The 24,532-nt window shown below is 42.0% G+C and overlaps 1 protein-coding gene across 1 annotated transcript in view; it reads left to right on the forward strand.

Annotated features, from left to right (window-relative positions):
- MAP1B (microtubule associated protein 1B) overlaps nucleotides 1-21,695 on the forward strand; it is a 70,936-nt gene extending 49,241 nt beyond the window's left edge. Inside the window, exons 5-7 of the mRNA XM_060280224.1 lie at nucleotides 4,108-10,333; nucleotides 13,740-13,978; nucleotides 15,420-21,695. Coding sequence (XP_060136207.1) covers nucleotides 4,108-10,333; nucleotides 13,740-13,978; nucleotides 15,420-15,575 — 6,621 coding nt within the window. The 3' untranslated portion in view covers nucleotides 15,576-21,695. The remainder of the gene's footprint in view (nucleotides 1-4,107; nucleotides 10,334-13,739; nucleotides 13,979-15,419) is intronic.
- The last annotated feature ends 2,837 nt before the right edge of the window (nucleotides 21,696-24,532 follow it).

Raw genomic sequence — 24,532 nt, forward strand, 5'->3', positions numbered from 1 at the left:
CGTTTACCTTCCCGCCGGAGTGGTACCTATTTATCTACTTGCACTTTGACGTGCTTTCGAACTGCTAGGTTGGCAGGAGCTGGGACCGAGCAACGGGAGCTCACCCTGTCGCAGGGATTCGAACCGCCGACCTTCTGATTGGCAAGCCCTAGGCTCTGTGGTTTAGGCCACAGCGCCACCCACGTCCCTAACCAGCTCATTATATGATACCAAATACAATTCTAGAGGATGGCAATAGGAACATGGGCCTTTTCAGTGGTGTCTCCCCTCTTGTGGAATCAGGGGTGCCAACTTGAATGTAATATTTGGGGGGGGGCAGCTAAGCCCCACCTGCACAATCAATTTCAAGATTCGACACATGCATACTATTTGAATGGCAATACCCATCAACGGTGAGGGAGGGCTCGAATATTTTGGGAGGTGGTGCTGAAAGGACCTTGGCCCCTAGGAGTTGGCTCCTATGTTTGAAATGCTCTCCCCAGGGAAACTTGCCTGATGTCATCATTACTTATATTTAGGCACCAGACAAAACTATTTCTGTTCTGGCATACCTTTGGTGTTTAATTGTCTGTGGCCTTCAGTAGGTAGGATCTTTTAGTCCTGCCTTTTAAGAAATATGAATGAGTTTAAGATTTCCCTCTGTTTAGTTTTATGCTGGTTTTACCATATACTGTTTAATTACTATTGTAAGTAGCTTTGAATTACTTCTGGGAAAGGGGGTTGGAATAATAAGTTCAATCAATAAAAAGTCTGAGAGAGTCAGGATATGTTGGTGCTTTCCCCAAGCATTCCTCCAAGGTATTGTTATACAATAGCCCTTTATATTACAAAGTAGACACTCAACCAAGGTTCTATGACCCACACAGAGTGGTCCTTTTTCAAGCATTTTTCTCTATGTATCCCAGGAAGTCCTTTGAAACAAAGCTAAAAGGTGGATGTGAAAGTAATTCTTTCCCAGTTTCCCCCCACTTCTGTGTATATTGTAGGGAAATCTGTCTTTAAAAATTATTTGCATCATTCACAATTGATTGGATTGCAGGCTTATTCTGCACTGTAAACATTGATGTCTCAAAGTGGGATTGAACCCAAATCACTGGAATTTCAACAGATACACCACATATATTTCCAGAGGGATTGAAATACATTATAAATTAAATCAAAAGGGTATTACCTAATATAGTGATGGCCTGGACCTTGGGCCCACTATAGATCATTGTTTATCTTGTTCTATGAACAACAGTATACATGATTTGTGAGTTTTGCTCCCTAATATTCAAAACAGCAACATTCCAAAACTGACAGAATCCATATTTGTTATCCACAGAGATGGACTATCTGTCAAGTAGTCACTAGGGCTGTACTTAATTCTTTTTGTTTCTCTAGACATTATGTTGGCTTGCAATTAATGTACAGTGTCTGCAAATTCCTGAAAGGCAAGGAACACATCGTAAACAGACTGTCAAGCTGAATTATGTGTTTTTATAGCACTGATACATAGGCACAGAATGAATCCAAGGGAAGTTTAACAGATCTAAGCCTCAGTCAGATCAATATTAAGAGCAATTTGGTCCCATAATATGGGATTCTTATGGAACATATGGGGTACTTTAGGAAATGATCACAATCATATTTATACCTTGCCTTACAGATAAAAACAAGAACCGCAAAAAATACAGAAAACTCAATCATTAAAATACAATTAAACATTGATAGAATTAGTACTATAGACACATATTAAATCTGTTTAAAACATGCCAATAATTACAATAAAAACAGCACGGCACCAGACGTTTCATTAAAAGCAGTAAGTTTCCAATAGCTTGCTGGAACAAGGAAGTCTTCACCTGCCAGTGGAAGAACAGCAAGGAAGGAGCCAGTTTAGCTTCTCTAAAGAGGGAGTTCCAAAGTATGGAAGCAGCCGCCCCTCTCCATAGCTGCCAAGTTATCCCTTTTTTACAGGGATTTTCCCTTATGCTGAATAGGCTTCCTCGCGAGAAAAGCGAAAACTTGGCAGCTATGCCCCTCTCCTGTGTCCCCACCAAGTGTGTTTGTATGAGTTCAACTAAAGCAGCATGCTCTTCAAGATTTCTGGTTTTGTTGTAGGAAACAGACCTTTTAAATAAATAATTACCCTTGCCTGGTTTCTATATAAGTTACCTTGCAAAGTTAGTTTTCCAAAAAAACAGTTGCATCATGCTTTTTCATTCCTAACAGTTCCTAGAACATTTTTTAAGTAATAGCTTCATGCAAACTATAAATATGTATCTAGACTTGCAGTTTTTCATGCATAGTGGACAATCTGCTGCTACTTACTAGAATATTGCCCATGAAAATATACCTTATTAAAGAGGTAAACTGATTGCTTTGACATGAAGTCTCACATTGTTTCTCTTCTTAGCAACAAACAACCCAGCCTCCATTTTACGAGGCTGGCCAGTTTTTGCTAATTTAATATGCTAATTTCTTTTATCAGATGTCTACTTTGCAATCCTTGAGGCAGGCTACTTCAGGATTCTGTCTCAAGGACATACACATATTTGTTTTGGGGGAAAATGAGAGACAACACTGAAAGAAAATGAAATTTGATAAAGTTGCTGGTCTGCTGATACCCCAGATTTGCATACTAAAAATGAGGATAGCTTCCATTATCAGTATTTCATAACATTTAAAGAAAAAACCTAGATCATGTCTTATAAACACTTCTGTTTGATTATATTCTTGAAAACCTGGTGCCTTTTATTGGCTTTTCTCTTGTATCTTGCAGTGTTTATTCTCCTGGGTGTTTGCTACCCTATTAAATAATAGTGCTTTGGTTTCTCTGCTTGACATTTGGATAAGATCTATTTATATCCCATAAGATGGTAATATACACAGTTTTAGTGACATATGAAGACAAAACAGCTGTTCGGTCTTCTTTATTTTATTTCTTTTGTTACTATTTTATTTTTATATAGATGTTGGGTGGATTATTATATTATATTAAAATACATAACAAGTGCTTGAATCTCCAAAGGAAATAAATATGTGCTTATGGTTATTTATAGTCCTTTTCCATTCTGCTAGCTAATTAAATTTGTGGGCCAGGATTCTTGGCATGACCAATTAATTCCTTGATCTAAACCATTCCTTTAGTGTACTGAATTTTTTTTATGGCATTTGTCTCCTGCCTTTTTATACACATAAACAGAGCAGCTTATAACCATAAAATAATAATCAAACAGCAATGAAACAACAAGCAATTTTTTTAATGCAATAAAGAAACAAGCAGTATGCTTCTGATTATCAGTCGCTGGACATCGCAGGAGGGGGGAGAGTGTTATTGTGATCAAAAAACAGTTATGCAAAAATACTAAAAACAGCAACCAGCAATAAAAGAAATATAAATACCCCCCAATGCCCACTAGACTAATGCCAGTTTTACTGCTCCTCTAAAAGCAAGCAAGGATTGGGACAGGCACACCTCTGGGATGGGGCAGCGATGCTCACCTGAACTGTCAACAGTACCATGGCTTACTGGGGTGGAAAAGGGCAAAGCAGTGATGAGGTCTTCATGGTGCAAGAACACAGAGCCAACTCCGTATTCCTACTTGCACATTTGCTTTCTCCCACTAAGCCAGAGCAATAATGGTGGCAGGAGATCAGGTAAGTGCCACCGTCCTGCCCCACCAACTGCAACTACCTATGCCTCTTGCCACCTGCCAGTCATCTGAATCATAGCCTCCTCTCAACTGTCTCTTGAATCCAGTTCCTTGTGTGCACTGCACACACAACCCTGAGATGCAAGTTTACTCCTTCATTTAAATGCAGAGAACAGCAATGTGTGTACAGGTATGCATGTCCAAGTGCTTCCTCTGTTGAAGTAAATGGAGAATCTGTTGGGGGAGAATTCACTGCATATACTGGAATCTGAATGAATAAGACAAATGGATTTAAAAAATATATTTGAGCACAATCCTGCCTTTCTTCTGCAAATAGGGTACACTAAGAAGTCTTCCTTATTTTGAAGCTTTAGGGAGTCCTGAGAACTGCCTTTTAGTTTTATGAAAAGTGACTACAATTTAGTGTAAATTGACACATAACATTCCCCTTTATGTTTTGCAACCACAGATTGGAGAGTTATTGAGCACGACTCATCCTGCCAACAAAGCCAGCTTAACGCTTTTCTGCCCTGAGGAAGGGGATTGGAAGAATTCAAACCTTGACAGACACAACCTTCAAGATTTCATCAACATTAAGCTAAACTCTGCCTCTATCTTGCCTGAAATGGAAGGACTTTCTGAATTCACAGAGTACCTGTCAGAATCAGTGGAAGTGCCATCACCTTTTGATATCTTGGAGCCACCAACATCAGGAGGTTTCCTGAAGCTTTCAAAACCTTGCTGTTACATTTTCCCAGGTGGAAGAGGAGATTCTGCACTATTTGCAGTCAATGGATTCAACATGCTCATCAACGGGGGGTCAGAAAGAAAATCTTGTTTCTGGAAACTCATTCGACATTTGGACAGAGTGGATTCAATTCTGCTCACCCACATTGGAGATGACAACCTGCCAGGGATTAATAGCATGTTGCAACGGAAAATAGCTGAATTAGAAGAGGAACAGTCTCAAGGCTCCACTACCAACAGTGACTGGATGAAAAATCTAATTTCACCTGATTTAGGAGTTGTATTCCTTAATGTCCCTGAAAGCCTAGGAAACCCCGATCCTAATTTTCAGTTAAAAAGAAGTGTAGAGGAGGCTTGCTTTACCCTGCAGTACTTAAATAAGCTGTCTGTGAAACCAGAGCCTCTTTTTAGAAATGTGGCAAACAGCACTGAACCTATTATCCTTTTTCAAAAAATGGGAGTAGGGAAGCTTGAGATGTATGTGCTCAACCCAGTCAAAAGCAGCAAAGAGATGCAATATTTTATGAATCAGTGGACAGGTACAAGCAAAGATAAAGCTGAGCTGGTGCTACCAAATGGTCAGGAGGTAGACATCCCAGTTTCCTATTTGACTTCCATCTCGTCCTTGATTGTATGGCATCCAGCAAACCCTGCTGAAAAAATCATCAGAGTTCTTTTCCCAGGAAACAGTACCCAATATAGCATACTAGATGGACTAGAAAAACTCAAACATTTAGACTTTCTTAAGCAACCAACAGTTACGCAGAAAGATCTAACTGGTAACACGGTGAGCCCAGCAGTAAAACAAACTAAACTGAAGCAGCGAGCAGACAGTAAGGAAAGTCTTAAGCCTGCTGCAAAATCCCTGTCTACCAAGACAGTCAGAAAAGAATCAAGAGAGGAGGCAACTGACACAGGGAAGACTAGCCCACCTGAAAAGACTCAAAGGGTAGAAAGTAAAGAAAAAACAACCACAAAAAAGGACAAACCAGCAAAACCTGAGCCTAGGCTTTCTGTGACGGAAAAGGATCTGACAGCTAAGGAACAGCAGCTGGCAAAATCCGAAACAATTGAAAAACAAGCAGCAGATGTCAAACCAAAAGTAGTGAAGGAGAAGCATGTGAGAAAGGAAGTGAAGGTAAAATCTGAGGAAAAGCAAGAGGAGAAGGAAAAGCCAAAGAAAGAGGTGTCTAAGAGAGAAGAAAGGATAGTGGCTAAGAAAGAGGAAAAGCCTAAAAAGGAAGATACCAAGAAAGATGTGAAGAAAGAATCTAAAAAAGAATCAAAGAAAGATGCTCCCCCAAAAGAATCTAAAAAGGAAGAGAAAAAGGAGAGCAAAAAAGAAGAAAAGAAGGAGCCCAAAAAGCTTCTCAAAGAAACAAAGAAAACATCTGCCTCTTTGCCGGAGTCGAAAAAGACTACAACAAAGCCAAAGCCACAAAAGAAGGAAGAGTCTGTCAGAAAAGAAAGTGGGCTTGTTGGGAAACCAAAAGAAAAAGTTAAAAGCAAGACAGCAAAGAAAGAGATCAAGGTTGCCGAAATGCCTGCTGCAGTGGCTGCTTTGGGAGCTGTTGCTGCAACGGTAGCAGCTGTAGGTGTTGCAGCTGCTGGAAAAGAACTCGAAGCGGAGAGGTCTCTTATGTCTTCACCAGAAGATTTAACCAGAGACTTTGAAGAACTAAAAGCTGAAGAAGTTGAAGTAGTAAAGGAAACAAAGCCTCAGGTAGATATAATAGAAAAAGAAGGCAAGTTAACGGATATAGAACAAAAGGATTATGAAGTTCAGAAAGAAAAAACAGAAGGGCCTGCTGATTCTCCTGATGAAGGCATAACTACCACTGAACCTGAGGGTGAATGTGAACAAACTCCTGAAGAGCTGGAGCCTGTAGAAAAGGACAGGGTTGATGACAATGAAAAGTTTGAGGATGAAGGAACAGGTCTTGAGGAATCTTCTGAGGCAGGGGACTATGAAGAAAAGGCTGAGACAGAGGAAGCCGAAGAACAAGTTGTCATTGAGGAAGAAGAGGCACCACTAGGCCTCAGAAAACAAGACCTTAAGGATAAAATAGAAACTGGGGAGACTGAAAAAGAAATGGCTGGAGCGTTTGAGCATGAAAAAGCAAAAGATTTGAGATATGACGAAAAAGCAGAATTTAGAGCAGAGGGTGAAGAGCGAGATGAAGAACATGTAGATGAAATGGTTGAAAAGGCAGAAACAGAAGAGAATGAGGAGGAAAACAAAACTGAGGATGTCAGAGATGAAGATGAAACTGAAAAAATAGAAGCTGAAGAGGATTATGTTATGGCTGTGGTAGACAAAGCAGCAGAAGCTGGTGAGATTGATGATAAATATGGCATGCACCTAACCACTCCAGCTAAGTACTCAGAACCTCCATCTCCTGCTAAAGAACCAGCATCTTCAATCCATGATGAAACGCTACCTGGTGGTTCAGAAAGTGAAGCAACTGTTTCAGATGAAGAAAACAGAGAAGACCAGCCTGAGGAATTCACTGCTACTTCAGGTTATACCCAGTCCATCATTGAAATATCCAGTGAGCCAACTCCAATGGATGAAATGTCAACTCCAAGGGATGTGATGAGTGATGAGACTAATAATGAGGAAAGTGACTCTCCTTCCCAAGAATATGTTAACATTACCAAGTATGAATCAACACTGTTCTCTCAAGAAATTACTAGGACTAAACTTTCTCCCCTTCCTGATGCTTTCAATGGGCTATCTGAAGGATCTAAAACAGATGCTACTGAGGGCAAAGACTATAATGTTTCAGCTTCTACAATTTCACCGTCTTCTTCCTTAGAGGAAGACAAATTTGGCAAAGCTTCCTTCCAAGATCTGTACCGCCAACGAGAAAGTGAAGTCAAGAGTACTAGTAAACTAGAAATTTCAGAAGCTTTGGATGACAAGCATAGCCCAACTAAGAGTCTAGATGAAAGTCCAACCCCTCTGTCACCTGTTGCTAAAACACCTCTAAGTGAGCGTAGTGTCAACTTTTCACTGACTCCCAATGAGATTAAAGTGACATTGGAACCTGCAGCTCTCACAGCACTCTCTGAAAAACATGAAACCCGTGAAGAGCACTGCCCCAGCCCCGATGATAAAACATTAGAAGTGGTGTCCCCTTCACAATCAGCTGCTGGTAGTGCTGGACACACACCATATCATCAATCTCCCACAGATGAAAAATCAAGTCAACTTCCTTCTGAAACTACTGGAAAAGCAGATGCTTCATTCAGCTTTGAAGTTAGTGATGCCAAAGATAATATTACAAAACACAGACTAAGCCCAATGGATGAACCAGTGCCTGACTCTGAATTGCCTTCTGAAAAAGTGCTCTCACCTTTACGAAGCCCCCCACTGATTGGTTCAGAGTCTTCCTATGATGCATTTTTGAGTGGTGATGCAATATCCTCTGCTAGAGAAACTGACAGTCCCTTTGAAAAGAAAAGTGAAGGAGATGGTTCTCCTTCACAGAAGAGCCCAGTTTCTGATGTTGCTTCTACAAACCTTTTCCAAGAACAGCAAGTTGAAAACGATGTACAGCTTTCACCAACAAAATTGGACTTTGTCCTAGAAAAGAAAAGGGATGACTTAGAAACTTCAGAAACTCAGCCTTCATTGGTTTTGGATGAAAGGAAGCTAGGAGAGGTTTCTCCTACACAGGTAGATATCAGTCATTTTAGTTGTTTCAAAGAAGACACCAAGATGTCAATCTCTGAAGGTACAGTCTCTGATAAATCTGCAACACCTGTTGATGAAGTTGTAGCAGAAGACACTTATTCACATATTGAAGGAGTTGCCTCTGTTTCCACAGCATCTGTTGCTACTAGTTCATTCCCAGAACCAACCACTGATGATGTATCTCCTTCACTGCATGCTGAAGTTGGATCCCCGCATTCTACTGAAGTAGATGATTCTCTTTCTGTATCTGTTGTTCAGACACCAACAACATTTCAGGAAACAGAAATGTCTCCATCTAAAGAGGAGTGCCCAAGACCTATGTCCATTTCTCCCCCAGATTTCTCCCCTAAAACAGCAAAATCAAGGACACCAGTTCAGGATCATAGGTCTCCTGATCAATCAACTATGTCAGTAGAATTTGGGCAAGATTCTCCTGAGCAGTCTTTGGCAATGGACTTCAGCAGACAGTCTCCTGAACATCCAATAGTAGGTGCTACTATGCACCATATATCTGAAAATGGTCCAACTGAAGTCGATTATAGCCCTACAGACATGCAGGAGCACTCTTTTGTAAATAAAATATCACCAGTGGAACAAGCATGTTTTGGCAATGATAAGGATATTTCCGAGATTATTTCAGTATCTCAGATAGAAGCCTCGCCCTCTTCCTCCTCTGCTCATACACCATCACAGGCAAGTTCTCCACTACAAGAAGAAACTATATCAGGTGTCACACAGCCTAGTGATATGCCCTTACATTCTGCATTTCCATCAGAAAAAGTGAACAGCCTTGAAGAAAAACTTTCACCAAAATCTGATTTATCTCCATTAACACCACGGGAATCTTCTCCTCTATACTCACCTGGTTTTTCAGATTCACCTCCTGTAATGAAAACAACTACTGCCGCTTGCCACTCACCTCCATTATCATTGCACATGTCCTCCGACAACTCATTTGGTTATCATACGTCAATAGTTGAAGACCCTTTAACAAAACATAGCCAAGAGCTCTTAGCCTTTACAGACCAGGAAGACATTGAGGAAACGACCAGGTCGCCTGAAGCTCTTAAATATTCTTATAATGGAACTGGAAAAACCACTAGATCACCTGAGGCTGTTAGTTATTCCTACGACAAAACAGAGCACACCACTGGATCCCCTGAAGCTCTTGATTATTCCTATGTTGCGACAGGGAAAACCACCAGATCACCTGAGGCTGATAGTTACTCCTATGAAACAGCAGAGAAAGTCACCAAGTCACCAGAAGCCTTTGATTACTCCTATGAAAAATCCACCCGATCATCCGAGTCTGTCAGCTACTCTTATGAGACTCCTGGGAAAACTAGCAAGTCATCTGAGACGGTCAGTTACTCTTACGAAGTGAGTGGGAAAGCCATGAAATCCCCGGACACTGCTAGCTGCCACCATGAGGCTGATAAGTACTTTATTTCAGAAAAACCAGAAACCCGTCAAGATGTTGATTTGTGCCTCGTTACATCTTGCGAATACAAGCACCCCAAAACAGAACTTTCTCCCTCCTTTATCAACCCTAACCCATTGGAATGGTTTGTTAGTGAAGAACAGTCTCAAGAGCAAGAGAAGCCATTGACTCAGTCTGGAGGAGCACAGCCGCCTTCAGGGGGAAAACAGCAAGCACGTCTGTGTGGAGAAACTCCCCCAACCTCCGTCAGCGAATCTGCCCCATCACAGACGGATTCAGACGTGCCGCCCGAAACAGAAGAGTGCCCTTCTATTACAGCAGATGCTAACATTGACTCGGAAGATGAATCTGAAACTATTCCAACAGATAAAACCATTACATATGAACATATTGACCCTCTGCCAGTCCCCATGCAAGATCACAGTCCTTCGCCTAGACACCCTGACGTCTCCATGGTAGACCCAGAAGCCTTGCCTATCGATCAGAACTTAGGCAAACCATTGAGGAAGGATCTAAAAGAAAAGACGAAGACGAAAAAGCAGGGCACTAAGACTAAGTCTTCATCTCCTTCCAAGAAGAGTGACAGCAAATCAAAACAGGTGGCTTCACCAAAGCCTGCTGGCTTGAAGGATTCGCTGGATAAAGTTTCCAGAACAGCTTCTCCAAAGAAGAAGGAGTCAGTGGAGAAAGCTGCCAAAAATGTCTCAACTCCAGAGATAAAATCTTCCCGTAATGAGGAGAAAGATAAGGAAACAAAGAATGCAGCCAACTCTACAACATCGAAGTCAGCAAAGACCACAACTGCAGGTAAGAAGAAATTGCAAGGTTAATTCCAAAGAGCAGGGGAGGGGGAGTCTCCAGCCCTTGGGCTGCCAGCCCTGCCCTGCCCTGCCCCGCCCCGCCCATCTGCCCCACATCTGATGTTATATGCAGGCAGAAATGTGGCTGCTAAGTGCAAAATCAGGAGCCTCAAAGTGCACTCCTAATTGTGCACTTTCAAGCAGAATGCATGCTTTGGCTCTGGTTCTCATCTGCTAATGGCTCGTCTGTGCTAGCGCAATCCCTGTGGGAACTCTCTGACACAGTTGATGGCTGCAGGCAGCATACTTCAGCTCTTCTTCCCACCAGCCACTGGTAAAGCCTCAGATACTTCAAAGCATGACACAGGGCTCTTTGCAAGCCCTGCATCGTGCTTTGAAGCCTCAGCTTCAGAACTTCAAAACACCCAATCGTTTGTTTTCACTGTGACTGACAAGGTGGGCAGCTCCACCTGTCAAATATGGCCTTGGGAAGCTAGGAGCAGAGAAGGATCTGGCCAGTGGAACCAAAAAGGTTCCCTAGTCCTACCCTAGATGCAGCACTTGTTTGCTTCAGCTATAAATTCAACCTATCTTGTGAAACAATCATCTAAAGAGAATGTAGCTATGAGAGTGGGCCAGTTTGCACATAATGCTAAGGCAAACTACCACTGCAATTATGAGGCAGCCTGGAGCAAAAATCATGGCTTTTTCACTTCTCTCCCAATCCTGCTGCTGCCATGATACCCAGAGCTAAACCATGATTTGGCTTAGCAATATGTGTGAACATATGTGTTCATGCTTTCGCCCACTCCAAACAAACCACAAGTTGTAGCCAAGATTGGCTCTTTGCTTACCATTCATAAATTGTTTTGCAGAGACATAGCATGAGCTCAGATTTGCATGTAATGCTAAGTGAAACCATGGGTTGATTTGGGGTAGTGAAGCAGCAGGGAAGAGCAAAGCGGCTGCTATTTTACCTCTGGGCCCAGACATGCTTGATTGTTCACAGTTATCTATGGTTTGGCTTAGTTTTAAGTATGAATGAGACCAGTGAATTCTGTTGCCTGTTTTTTTGTACCTATGCTTACAAATTGGTTATTAAAAGCAATCATTTCACATATGCAACCATAAACCTACATAGGTTCCTGCTTTTGCTTTCCATAATTTCGATGTCATCAATTGTACAGTTTGACAGCATTTTGATCAAACGTTAATTATTCATGGATATTTGTTTATCCATTTGTTACTGAACAATGAGAATGCATTCAGATTTAATATGGCAGAAATGCTGTGAGGAAGGTGGAATATGTATAAGAGCTATTTCTTGAATACAGAGGGAAGTCTATGGACAGATCTTTCTGAATTTTCATGAGTGCCTAGAACATTGGAAATAACCAAAAGATGGGTGGATGCAAGCATACACATAGATGTAATCTATGTTCATCATGCACTCCCATGGTGCCTGAAGTCATATTTTCTGAAAGAACTGTAAGCATTAGAAGCTGCTAATTGTCAGCCTTTTGAAAAACCAAACCAAGCCAGAGCTTTTCCATTTTGCCTTTGGTATCCTGCCTTTTTTTTGCAGAACTACCGTGTTTCTCCTAAAATAAGACACGTCTTCTATTCATTTTTCCTATAAAAAACCACATCGCGGCTTATTTTCGGGGTCCCGCTGGTTCGGGGATTGGCACAGCGCGCTGTTGCCGGCTCTCCTGGGTCGGCCCTCGTGGGGTCCTGCTTGGTCTGGGCTCAGCGCGCTGTCCTGCTGGTCGGCTCTCGGGAGGTCCTGCTGCAGCTCTTGCCGGCTCCTGGTCAGTCTGGACTCCACGTGGGACACGCTGCTGGGCGATTTGGTGGGGCAGGAACATCCGTTTCCGGGCGCCGACAGGAAACTTCCTTTTCCTTTTCCTCTTCCTCTTCCTTGGCGCCATCCCGACCTGCCCCCCCGCCTTATTTTCGGGGGATGTCTTATATTTATTCTTCTAATAAAAAGCCTGACATGGCTTATTTTTGAGGACCGTCTTATTTTGGGAGAAACACGGTAGCACTGCAGTTAGCATGTGTTATTCATTCTGTATATCAGGCATCCCCAAACTTCGGCCCTCCAGATGTTTTGGACTACAATTCCCATCTTCCCCGACCACTGGTCCTGCTAGCTAGGGATCATGGGAGTTGTAGGCCAAAACATCTGGAGGGCCGCAGTTTGGGGATGCCTGGTCTAGAAGGTCAACCTTTTCCTGGTTCCAACACCTGAGTGACCTTTGAGCTGGCATTTGGGACAGTAGTTCTTCCAACTTGAAAACTGTATGATAGAAGGACCTCCTTCAGGAATTCCCCCAAATTCTGTTGATGTTCCATAAATTCTGTTGAAGAATCCTATTTTTTGAATGACAATTTAATAATCACAGTTTCTGCATGACAATTCTTGTATTAACCAATCCTATTACGATATAAAGTACCTGATGATGAGGGTTTAAAACAAAACTATACAAGAACTGATCAGGTATATTTCCCCCTCTTGTTCTCCTCACTTAAGCAGTCTTTGATTCTTTAACTGTCATATTTTAGCAAATCTTTTAAGAGTCAGTGGTATTCATTGGGGAAGATGTGTTCCACAGTCAAAGTGTGACAAGCCAGTTCTGGCCGCAGGGGCATAGGAAGATAGGGGCAGTGGGGGCGTGCCGCCCTGAGCGGCACGTTCCCAGGGGCACCATCACGGTTACCCACCGTGCCCCCAAAACACGTGCCCCGCCCCAAAACGCACGTGAGGTGGTGTCACGCTTGTGGGTGGCGTGATGCCCCTCGCTGGCCCGCCCCTCGCCTCCGTCCAGGGAGAGCACGCGTTGGCTGAGCAAGCCCCTGCAGCACCTAGTAAAGTTTTCACTGGGCGGCTGCTGGGACTGGCTTGCTCCCTCCGCCGACGTGTGCTCTCCCTTCCTGCTGCCGCGCTCTCTCCCTGGGTGGAGTTGAGGGGCGGGCCAGCGAGGCGACGCTTGTGACGCCCCTCGCTGGCCCGCCCCTCGACTGCATCCAGGGAGAGCGCGCACCGCCGTAGGAAGGGAGAGAGTGCGTCGGCCGAGGGCGCAAGCCGGTCCCGGCAGCCGCCCGGCGAAAACCTCGCTAGCCGCTGCAGGGGCTTGCTCAGCCAACGCACGCTCTCCCTGCTGCGGCACGCGCTCTCCCTGGACGGAGGCGAGGGGCGTCACGATGCTGTGGAGTGGCTCCCCGCCCCTGGGGGGTGCCTCCGCTTTGATGCCCTGGGTGCCAAAGTGGCTAGCAACGCCCCTGTCTGGCCGACTTTAAATTACGTGTTTTCTAAGGTCACAGTAGTAGCAGCAGCAAGAGGCACCAACATTTTCTCATCAATAACTCAGACAAGACCCTTGTGTGTGTTTGTGTGCTTTTTTTTTAAGGACCTGGAAATGTAAAACCATCAAAATCTATAGCTGTGCCTCCAGGACCTCCTGTATATTTGGATCTCGTCTATATTCCCAACCACAGCAACAGCAAGAATGTTGATGTAGAGTTTTTCAAGAGGGTGAGGTCATCCTACTATGTGGTGAGTGGGAATGATCCTGCTGCTGAAGAACCGAGCAGGGCTGTCCTGGATTCTCTGCTGGAGGGCAAGGCTCAGTGGGCAAGCAACATGCAGGTAGGCACTCCAGTATTTGTGAATTAAAATCTGAAGAGATAAAAAAGCTACAAGTAACTTTGAGAGGTGCCTCATATTTGATAGCAAGTTACTTCAAGCTTTTTCTGGTCAAAGTGATCCTCTTGCATGCCATGGTAAAACCAGAATGCATGGTTTATCATTACTATAAAGATCACTCCCATGGAAAAAACAAGCAAGGACTTAGTCAGGAATCATGGTTTATTTCACCCAAACAAACCATAGTTGGCAAATCAAGAACAAACCTTGGCTTCACATGGCAATTCATTTGGAGGAAAACAAAGCAGTCTTTGGTTGAGTTGTAATCCTAAATCAGGACTTCTGCTTTGCTGCGCCGACCCTGCTAGGAGAGGATCAAGTTAGCAATCGTCTGTGTGTTCACTGTAAATCATTAATTATGGTTTACCATGGCATGTGAATGCAGCCAGTGGGAAAAAAGGTGTTCTCATAAGCTCATGATTTAAAACAACAACTAGAGCTATATTGAATGGGCAAAATCCAACAATTGAAAATTGTTTTTTCTCTTAATCTTCTACATTTTAATTGACTATTTGCATATTACCAAAACCTTACTGTATGTGCCTTTTTCAGGTTTTGAATTATGTTTAAGTGCAGAACTTGACGTAATGTGGTAGTCCCATGTCTTCAAATGCAAGGCACACCCAATTTTGTGTGTCTACTATATATTTTATATTGATGATTTCATGTTTGATATCCAAGATTTTGAGTATGGTGTAAGTACATATTTAAACATTGTGCTCAATGCTTGGAAACTGGTTTTCTGTGGGCCGTTTTGGGGTAACATTTCAATAACCCAACACCATGGTCAAGCTTTCTCAACTGGATTAATAGGCCTCTGCCGTGAGTGTCTCCTTCTATGTTATTTTATTTTTAGTTCATTTGCTGTTATTTTCTGCTTTAACTATTTTTACTATGTTGTGTAGATTACCTCAAGACACACATGCAGAAGGTAATTAATTAAATTATAATGGGCCGAGGCTAGTTATGGAAAAGCAGCTCTTCTGTGGATGGGGCTAAAGATGCCCTCAGTCATACAAAAATGTGATAGTGTTGCACATCACGTGTTCAGTGTTTTGAAAAATATGGATAAGCAGAACTTAGTGCCTAAGATGTCAAAGGCTCCCATTTCACAATTGTGGAGGCGGAAGTTCTATACTGAAACCCAAGTAGTCTCTGTCTTGTTTACATAAGGACCATATGTCTTGAGATAGAGTTTAGATTTCTCAACATCCCAAAATCCACGTCTTCTGATAAATGTTTTTGTTGCACCTTGTTGCTACTCGTGTTAGCCATAGAAGTATTCTTTCAAAATGGGGGCCAGTATTCTCAGGACTTGCTCACACATTAATACTGCCCTCTGTTTGATGTTAATGCCCTCTGTTCTCATATTCTTGTATTGCAGGTGACCTTAATCCCTACCCATGATTCGGAGGTGATGAGGGAATGGTATCAAGAGACCCACGAGAAACAACAGGACCTTAACATCATGGTATTGGCGAGCAGCAGCACTGTTGTTATGCAAGATGAATCTTTCCCTGCATGCAAGATTGAACTGTAGAAAAAGAAAAAGGAAAAAGCAATGCATCACAACCTTAAACTTTGTTTCCAGAAATTCTTCAATTTGAAAACACCTTTTCTAATGTAACCCATCTAATTCAGCTGCCGAACTATATATATATATATATACCTGCCAAATGCTATACTGTATCACAGTGATGCAAGTCACTAATCTTTTTTTTTCCAGTCTTTTGCTGATTGCTAAGGGAAATAACAGTATTCCCACCATAGGGTTCAAATTACTGCAAAAACTGCAGATTCCGGTTCATCTCCGCTGAACAGTTGGAAACCATGCACTAGCAAACACTGCTGACTTCTGCCAGGTATGGGGGCATTTGCCCTTGAGAGAAAGACAGGGAGAGAAAGCGAGAGAGAGGAGTAGAGGGGAATAAAATCATTAGTTTTGCATTACTCTCAAAGCAATCAATATATTGCTTCCTGCAGTCTGCCATCACATAAAAAGAAAGATGTAGGTTTGCATTAGCCTGAATTACTGCAAGAGCAGGCGTTTTTAATTTAGTGACAAATTAGCTAGAAAATTACGTGAAACCGAATGTGGCTTTGAAGGGACGTAAAATACAAAACACTCACTTGCTGTTGGCAACTTCACTTTGAACATGTCAGATTCGCATCACAAAACTCTCCTAGGCAATATATGCAAGTAGTTTGAAAACCCATTAGGTTTAACGTGCAAACGTGTTGGTCTAAGGCATGCTCCCAGTGAAAAATACATCTAGTCTACTCTTAAATTCGACAAACTTGCATGCTGAAACACCCAAGTCACACTCAAGTTTACTGAAGCAACATACCAAAGCAGTTGGGAGTACCTATGGTAGACAATTTGCCTTAGAATGTGACTTGAATGTACAAAGATACTTGATGCACTTATTTTTTAAATGCAAGATAGCAAGTTTATAAAACATCTGTGTAGGATTATAGTTACACCAGTACAGAAGTATGCGTGTGCATGTGTGCTACTGGAAACCTCTCTGATTGGTCAAACAGCTTGGTGCTATGAATTTTGCATGTAAGTTGAGCACTTCATTTGTGCACCTGAACAGCAAGCCTTTTTTGGCGGGGTGGGAAGTCTGCTTTTTCTCCTCCCCCTTTTCCCTTGTGAAAGAAAGGGTGCCCAGTACCAGAAATTAACACATACAGAATGTTGCAAAAGGTTCTCTGCACTCTGTACAGTCTTTTGGAGCCTTGTCTCACGTTATTTTGACTGCTAATTTAAGAGCGAATATGGGAACAAATGTACAGTTTGTTTGTTTTTTAAGCTAGGTGGGAACTTTTAATAGATGAATTTTTAAACAGAAGTTTTGTTTACAGGAAAATTGCAAAGAAAAAAAATCAGGTGAAGGTTTTTCTTTTTTAAAAAAAGTAGTTTTGTAAGACAAGCACGTAATGTTATTTTGAGGTTCTGGTGAGAATGAAGTACTGTATTTATTGAACATAGTTAACTGCCGATAATAATTTTGCAGGGAGCACACTAAAAAAATGCTATTATGTGTCAGTGATAAAAGAACCCGAGAACTGAAATGCAGGCTGACTTCCTTTTCTCCAGGAGACTGCCTAGGTTCTAGGCTGGCCCAAGGGCACAAGCAACCCAAGCACTTGCTTATGGCAATGTTTTTTTGGAGGCGGGATGTATCAACGAAAGCAGCTTATGATTGGCACTTGCACCGCGGCATTCATTGGGATGCTGCTGCAATGCACTTCTCCAACTGTTCAGGGCTATACCAGTCAGGGCAGCAGAACTGGCTCTACCTAGGTTTTCCTTTCTCCTGGTACTGTCTTAAAATTAGCTCAAGCAAGTTCGTGCTCCCAGTATTTACAGATCCCTTCCAAAAGGAAAACTAGGTTTGTGTGAATGTTGCAATTCTGTGAAGGGTGCAGAAAAGCTGATTGCAGAATTCAGCTTTCTGAGAATTTCAGCGCTCTTTCTCTCTTTTTAACTCTGGGAGGACCCAGAGGAGTTGCTGGCGGGGACCTCGATACCCTGTGGAGCCTTTTACATTTTCCCAAGATGGGCAGTTAGAACATTAATTATGCAACATAAGAGAAGTCATGCAAATGTGCATAATTTATGCATCTTTCAGAATTAAGCTTTAGTTGTCACAGAATTTGTGATAGCTTGGGGCAGAATAAAACTTTTTTTTAAAAAAAAGCCAACCATCACACACAGCTTAAGGGAAGCCTACTCCTTATGAAGGCAGTTGTCAAAGAGATAGGCATGTCCAACAGGTAGATCGTGATCTCCCGGTAGATCACTGGACGCCTGCGGTAGATCACTGGCTCCCCCCATAGAAGCTGAAAAGCTTGACATTTTATCTCCTCCCTGAAAAAACTCAACAACTTGGACCTGAACCCCCCAAAAGGGGGTAGATCACTGCCAGTTTTTAACTCTGTGAGTAGATCGCAGTCTCTTGGGAGTTGGCCACCCCTGAAATTTAGGGCATCACAGAACCTATGGTAGTACCTGAAGCTTCATGGAAATCTTACTGGTGCTGGTGGAATATATTGAGGACTGGGTTGCAGTTATCACTGCATATAACAATATCCATTATGCTTTACTTTGTGGTTTTGTAAGGAATTTACACGACCACCATAATAGGAATTTGCTTTGTTCTGTGCCAATTGTTTTTTTGCAGAAGGCTTTGATTCCCTAAATAGTGGATTTTATATCGTTTTATTTTCTATTATAATTTATTTCAATGGTTAACATGGTTTATTTTTATTTTATAGATGTGTATTTGCACTGCTAATTTTTTAAAATTATTTTTCATACTACTACAACTCCCCTTTTAATTTGGGCTGTGTTAGCCCAGTTAATGCTGTGAAATATTGTTTGTTAAATGTTTTGTGCATTTTTTTTAAAAAAAGTTCTAATATTTTATTTTTGTTTGACTTTTGTAGCGATGCTACTTTATTTATTCTTTCACCCAGGTCATTCAAAAGCTTGTGTTCTTGTGATCTCTCTGATTTTATTGGAACAATATACATGGAAGCATCTAGTAGTATGGGACTCGCGTCCTTAAAAATTCCATATGATTGTGGTACGAAAGACAAAGGGAAATGTACTATAGAAAGAGGCAGAATGTACAATGCTTCTTTCCTAATATGAACAGCTCAAACCTAAAGAGGAATTTGCACCACAGCACAGAGTGGTTTGTCCCAGTATAGCTAAAACAGAATCCTGAAGTAGGGGAAGTTAGTTCCACTACCTGTAATTTGAAGCTGCTGGCATCATGAAGTTGAAATGCTACATGTAGCTGATGAGCCCTGAGTATTGCTCCTGCCTGCCCCTTTTGCAGCTCAACAGTAGCTTTTCGTAGCCCAGTTACACAGCATCTCTGATGTGGTGCATCTTGGACAGTGCCCTCATCCACACTGGATGGGTTAGCACAATACCATCAACAGCACATTAAGTGTGCTGACGCACTGGCCACAGCTGTTACTGCACCACATCCTGAGCTTGCCTTGTTAGCAAATGGCTTTTTACAGTCTTAATCCTGTTATGGATTGAGCAGCAAGCCTTGCTGAGTGCAGTGGGGCTTATTCCCAAGTAGGTCTCCAGGGTTCTGCAGCTTTGGGTCTACCAAGTTACTAACACAATATTCCATTTATCAATGAACTGTGCAGAACTGATTTGTTTTATGATCTGCCCCCACTTTATATGTAAGCAAAAACTAAATCATTTTTAGTGGGAGTATATTTTATAAACATATTGCAAATCAATAAATAGAAGAATGTCGTTAACAGCAAGTGAGTATGTGAAAGTAGCCAGTCTGCTTCTTTTAATTAAAAAATGAAGACTTTCTTTTAGTTCAGCCCTAAATAGCAACATTAAATGAATATGTACAAAAGAGAAGCTGCCATCTCTCCACGCCCTCCAAGAAGTGACAGTCTTTATAGTCATATGCGCACCAGCAGTCCCATAGGAGATTAGTTGAAATCAGCTTAGCAGTGCAGTCCTATGTATGACTAACTCAGAAGTAATCCCCACTCAGTTCAAGGGGGGCTTATTCCCACATAGGTACATGTAGGATTGCAGCCTCAATGGGGTTCAAATCCGGCCTTAACATTCCTTCACTCTAAGAACATCCTCAATCGTTCTCATGCATATTTTTTGTAGGAACAAAAATTTAATCAGGTATTTATGTTGGGTGCACTACTTCTTCTTTTAAATGCCTCAAAAATGTTTGATAGCCCCATTCAGCTCTTGGATACCGGCAAACATTTTCCTGAGATTAAAAAAAATAATGGTACTCTGTATGGCTTCGTCTCAAAGATCTCATTGTGCAGAAGCCATGTCTCTGATCAATCTGCACACAGAAACATGTGCACAGGTCTGCAACCCAATGTGCTTCTTGAGAACTGGCTCTTAGGGGTTCGAGAACCCTCTGGAGCATCTTTTCAAGTATATAGGGCGATGGAAAGTGTATGAGAAGGATACCCATCCCCCCACCATGAAGGGGAGTGCCTTTCTCTTGTGCAACAATTTCTTGGATAGCCTGTGCTATCTTTTTCAGGATTCTGAATAAGATTGCAAAAGTGGGGTATAAATTTTCTAAACAAATCTGCTTTTTACACACACACAAGTTTTAAATGGCAGCCAATTTTGGTGGTGGTGGTGGTTTTTTTTTTTTAAAAAAAAAAATCTCCTCTTGACCAAATTAATGCCTTTCTTGCCTGTGCAACTAACCTAATTGTGTCAGTTACAGCCATACACAATTAGCTTATTGACTGTCAACCAGGAAATGCCATGGATACTGATACTGAGCTCTGTTGCTCAGCACAGATTACTAGAAGCATGGTTCAACATTGATTAGCCTAATTTTAATGTGTCAATATTTGAGTGCTGATAGCACTCTAGAAAACGATGGTATTACCCATTGGTAACATTCCCCTAATCGTAGTCTTTATGATAGTACTATTCCATTGAATGAAATTCAATGACTGTTTAGGCAAGATCACAGTCCATTTCCCAACTTGACAGTGCAGTCCTATACATGTCTACCCAGAAGCTAATCCCCAGAGTTTGGTGGGGTTTACTCCTAGGTAATTGTGCATAAGACTGTAGCCTAAAATGGATCTTTTGCATGCCTTTTCATCTTCATATGGTGGGTCTGGTTACAACAATTCCTACCTTTTTGATTCCATTCCCATGCTTTGTCTCTTTGAGTTATTTTTAACTTCTCATACTGTGGTGAATGGATCCAAATGTGTATATGAATGTATTTAGCTGTCTTCAATAGCTTAAGCAGTTTAGGAACCTAAAAACACTGAACTGAGAAAATAAATTTGCTAGGGGGAAATTCCAAGTCTCCCTGCCCCAATGCTTCCCGCTCTAAGGAGACGCTGTGCATTTTAAATTTTATGTCCTAGGCCTCTTCTTTGTCCATATGTAACCAGACGTTCTTGCTCAGAGGAAAATAGTCGTTTTTGTGGTCTGGCATTATTAAGCAATTGGAGGGGGGGAAATATTTCTGTAAGTGATAATTTTTTCACTTAATAGTTGACAAACCACAAAAAAGTCCAGAAACAAGCAGTTCTTCAAAATGCATTTGCAAATTGCATTATTTGCCTTGTTAAAGATGCTTGCTATTTTCAAAGAAGAAAGTTCGCTGTGATTTTAACACAATAAACGAATAAATAAAAATGCAGCATCTAAACCTTGAACATTTATTGGGGGGGGAATGCTTCTCTGCACTGAATTAGCTTTAGGAGCTCCATTCTATTCATGCAAGACTGGGCTGTACTCACATTGGTAAAAGCGCCATTCTGAAGTTCCAGGATGCTTTCACATGTTTGCATGCAGCCATTTATTCTTCCAAACCATGGCGAGAAAGTCTTGTTGCTGGCTGAGAAGCTCCTCACACACTCCTCTCTCTTGTTCCGAATGGTCTTGTTTGTGTCGGTCTGCAGCTGTGTATGGTTTTATGTCTTATTATCCTTCATCACCTCTATTCTATCCAGTCATATCTAATGTAGAAAATTAGTTTCCAGTGAAAGTAATATGTAGTGCTTTTATGATATTTGTGTGCAATATCCCCTCTTCTGTTGAGGATATTTGATGTAAAGGAAACAAGCTCAGTTCCACAATAAAATACAAAAATAGTTATAAGTGTCAGTGTGGGGTTTTTCTTTGTATTTCTATGAGGATGCACTTTCAACTCTGCTCAAATCGCATTCCTGGAAACCAATGGAAAGAAAGGGTTGCAAGATGTAATTATTATGTAGCAGATGAATTATGTTAGTAGATGTGAGAGACAAATGGGGCGTGGGGGTGTGGAGTAGCCATCACAATCACAGCCTACCTGTGAGGTTTCCTGGGGCATCTGACTGGCTGCTGTTGGAAGTATTGCAGCTGTCATTGACTGGTTAGATGCAGAGGGAGGTGGGAAGAGGGCTCAGAGCCCCAGGGATTGGTGGTGGGATGACACATGAGTGGTCAGAGGAAGAAGAGGGAGCAGACTGGGAGGAGGAGGTGTCAGAATCTGAAAAGGCAACAGGGTTTAGTGAGCAGGAAGAGGCTGTAGCAGAGAGCAGTTCAAACTCGGAGGCAAAAGCAGAGGCTGGAGAGGGAGTGGACCAAGAGGCAGTGCTGCTGAAGAATCCAGGGAGTCTACCCCTCCTGCGACCAGCTTGTCTCCCCCACAGGTCTCCTAGAACATGCAGAGAAATGAAAAGAGCAGAACAGAGATTGGTTGTGCACAGACACCATCCATGACTGCTCGGGGGGGAAACCCTGGAGAAGAGATGACTGTGGGAAGGCGGGGACCTCGCAACTGACTCATTGGACAGTTATGATTATGGCTGTTATGATCAGTTTGGCACATAAAACCTGTAGCAGTTATGATGAGTTTCCCACACAAAATCATTTGGGGGGGGGATAAGAAAGATTCCACCTCTCATCGGCTACAATTGGTATTATTCTCCAATATATACATTTGGAGTGGGGAGGCACCCTTCCATCCAATCAGTTGTAATTTGGATTTCCCCAAAATTCAGGCATAAGATGAGCTGGTAAATGCTGTGAGTTGCTGGTTGTGCCTGCCAGTATCTCTTTCAGGGTATGTGAGATGCCTTCTGGTCTTAAATCTATTGTTGGCCTGTCCCTGGTTACGGTAAGTAGTGAGTTCATAATCTGGATACCCTGGCTAGCAAATGTGGAATTTTGGGGGTGGGGAGTGAAGGAGCAGAGGGTTAAACCGCAATATACACTCAATTAGCTTCTGCCAACCAGATTCCCTGCAGATGTTTTGAACTACAACTCTCATCAGGCTATCTACTACAAAACATTAGGAGGACACCAACTTGCTGAAGGCTTCTAGGCATCTCTTCAAAGATTTCCAACCAAATGACATATTGATCTCCCCCGCCTTGGCCCTGATCGGCATTGTAAGACCTACAACAGAATACAATAGAGGAATGACTGCATCTTTTGGTTCAGGGCTTTAATATTGATCACGACATGTTTGTGATGTATCTGCAAGATCTGTCAGACATTTCAAGTCTGCACTTGAGACTGCAGCAGAGCTTTCAGAGGGTGGCAAGGGGGGATTCCTCAGCTCCTCCTGCTCTCTCTCTTCTCTCTCATCTAGATTCTGTTCCCTCAAGGTTTTATGTCATCCCCTTTTCAATGTGTTTGATGAAACCACTGAGCAAAAACCAGGTGCTAACAGCATACTGAGGACACTCAAGTTTCCTCTTTCCTTCCTCTCCTTACTGCTCCTGAGAGCTAATTCCAGCAATCTAAACCTGTTTAAGCAAATCTGGCAAAAAAGGAAAAGGGGAAAAAAACCCAAAGATTGTGACAAAATAGATCGGTAGAAATAAAATGTATTTGACTATCTGTCTTGCTTGCACATACCGCCTTGCACCCAAATATCTGTAAGTGATGCACAATAAAAGGAATAAGAACATCTAATTCAAAACAAAAAATGGATAAAAATACAAAGGACAGGAGCAAGAACACCAAAACAGCACCTTTATTGCTCAAAGACCCAAGCAAAGAGCCAGGCTTTCAGCTGGCATTGGAAGGCCAGAAATGCAGGTGCCATTTGCATTTCAGGAGGAAACGTGCAGGAATGCTTACTTAAAATATGCATATTTTAATCTCCATTAAAAAGTATATACCGACTTATCAAAAATCATCAGGGGGGCATACAACAAAACAGAAAATTCCAATAAAAACAATACCAGTAATAATCAGGCTTATACGTTGACTGCATCACTCCCCATTTTCCTGGTATCTCAGTACTGAAAGATGCTTAAATGATTGCAGTTCGAAGCCTGAAAAGATTGAAATAAAATTGCCAGGCTATTCTTGGGGCTTTAAGATTCTGGGTCCACACAAACCGACATCAGTGCAAAGGACAAAGGCAAAATGATACCGGTACTGATCGATTCAAGAGCACCTAGGAAAAAAAGCCAGGGTACAATGCAAACTGTCTGGCACGCCAGTCATATTATATTTTAACCATCTATAATATCTGGAGGCTGGATCTTGCTGTTTCACACTGTTCTGAATGTGAACAGAATTATTAATACTCTTTTACCAGCTCTGCTACTACTGTATCTTGATTCTACGACAGCAAAATATAGACTAGCCTTGATCTGAGATGGAGGGAATTACATGTGCAATTTCCCTCTTGTGAATAATGGATACTGACCTTCTCTATTGGATTGACAGCACCGTGAATAATGAAGGGAAGGGAGGGAAGTTGTATATTTGCTTACCTACTCATTAAAGTATTCGGAGGCTGCTGCGAATTTGAATCAGCAATTTGCATTTCAAATGAAACAGGACTCTTAGTATGCAGATATTTTGTATGCATTGCTGGACACACGGAAACCCCCTATCAAAAGCTGCCAATGCAGATTGAAGCAAAGAGGTTTCTTTAAAGGCAGGTTGCCCTTACAACCACCCCACCCCCCATGTAAGATGTGTTT

The sequence above is a fragment of the Zootoca vivipara genome, chromosome 11, assembly GCF_963506605.1.
Source record: "Zootoca vivipara chromosome 11, rZooViv1.1, whole genome shotgun sequence".
NCBI lineage: Eukaryota > Metazoa > Chordata > Lepidosauria > Squamata > Lacertidae > Zootoca > Zootoca vivipara.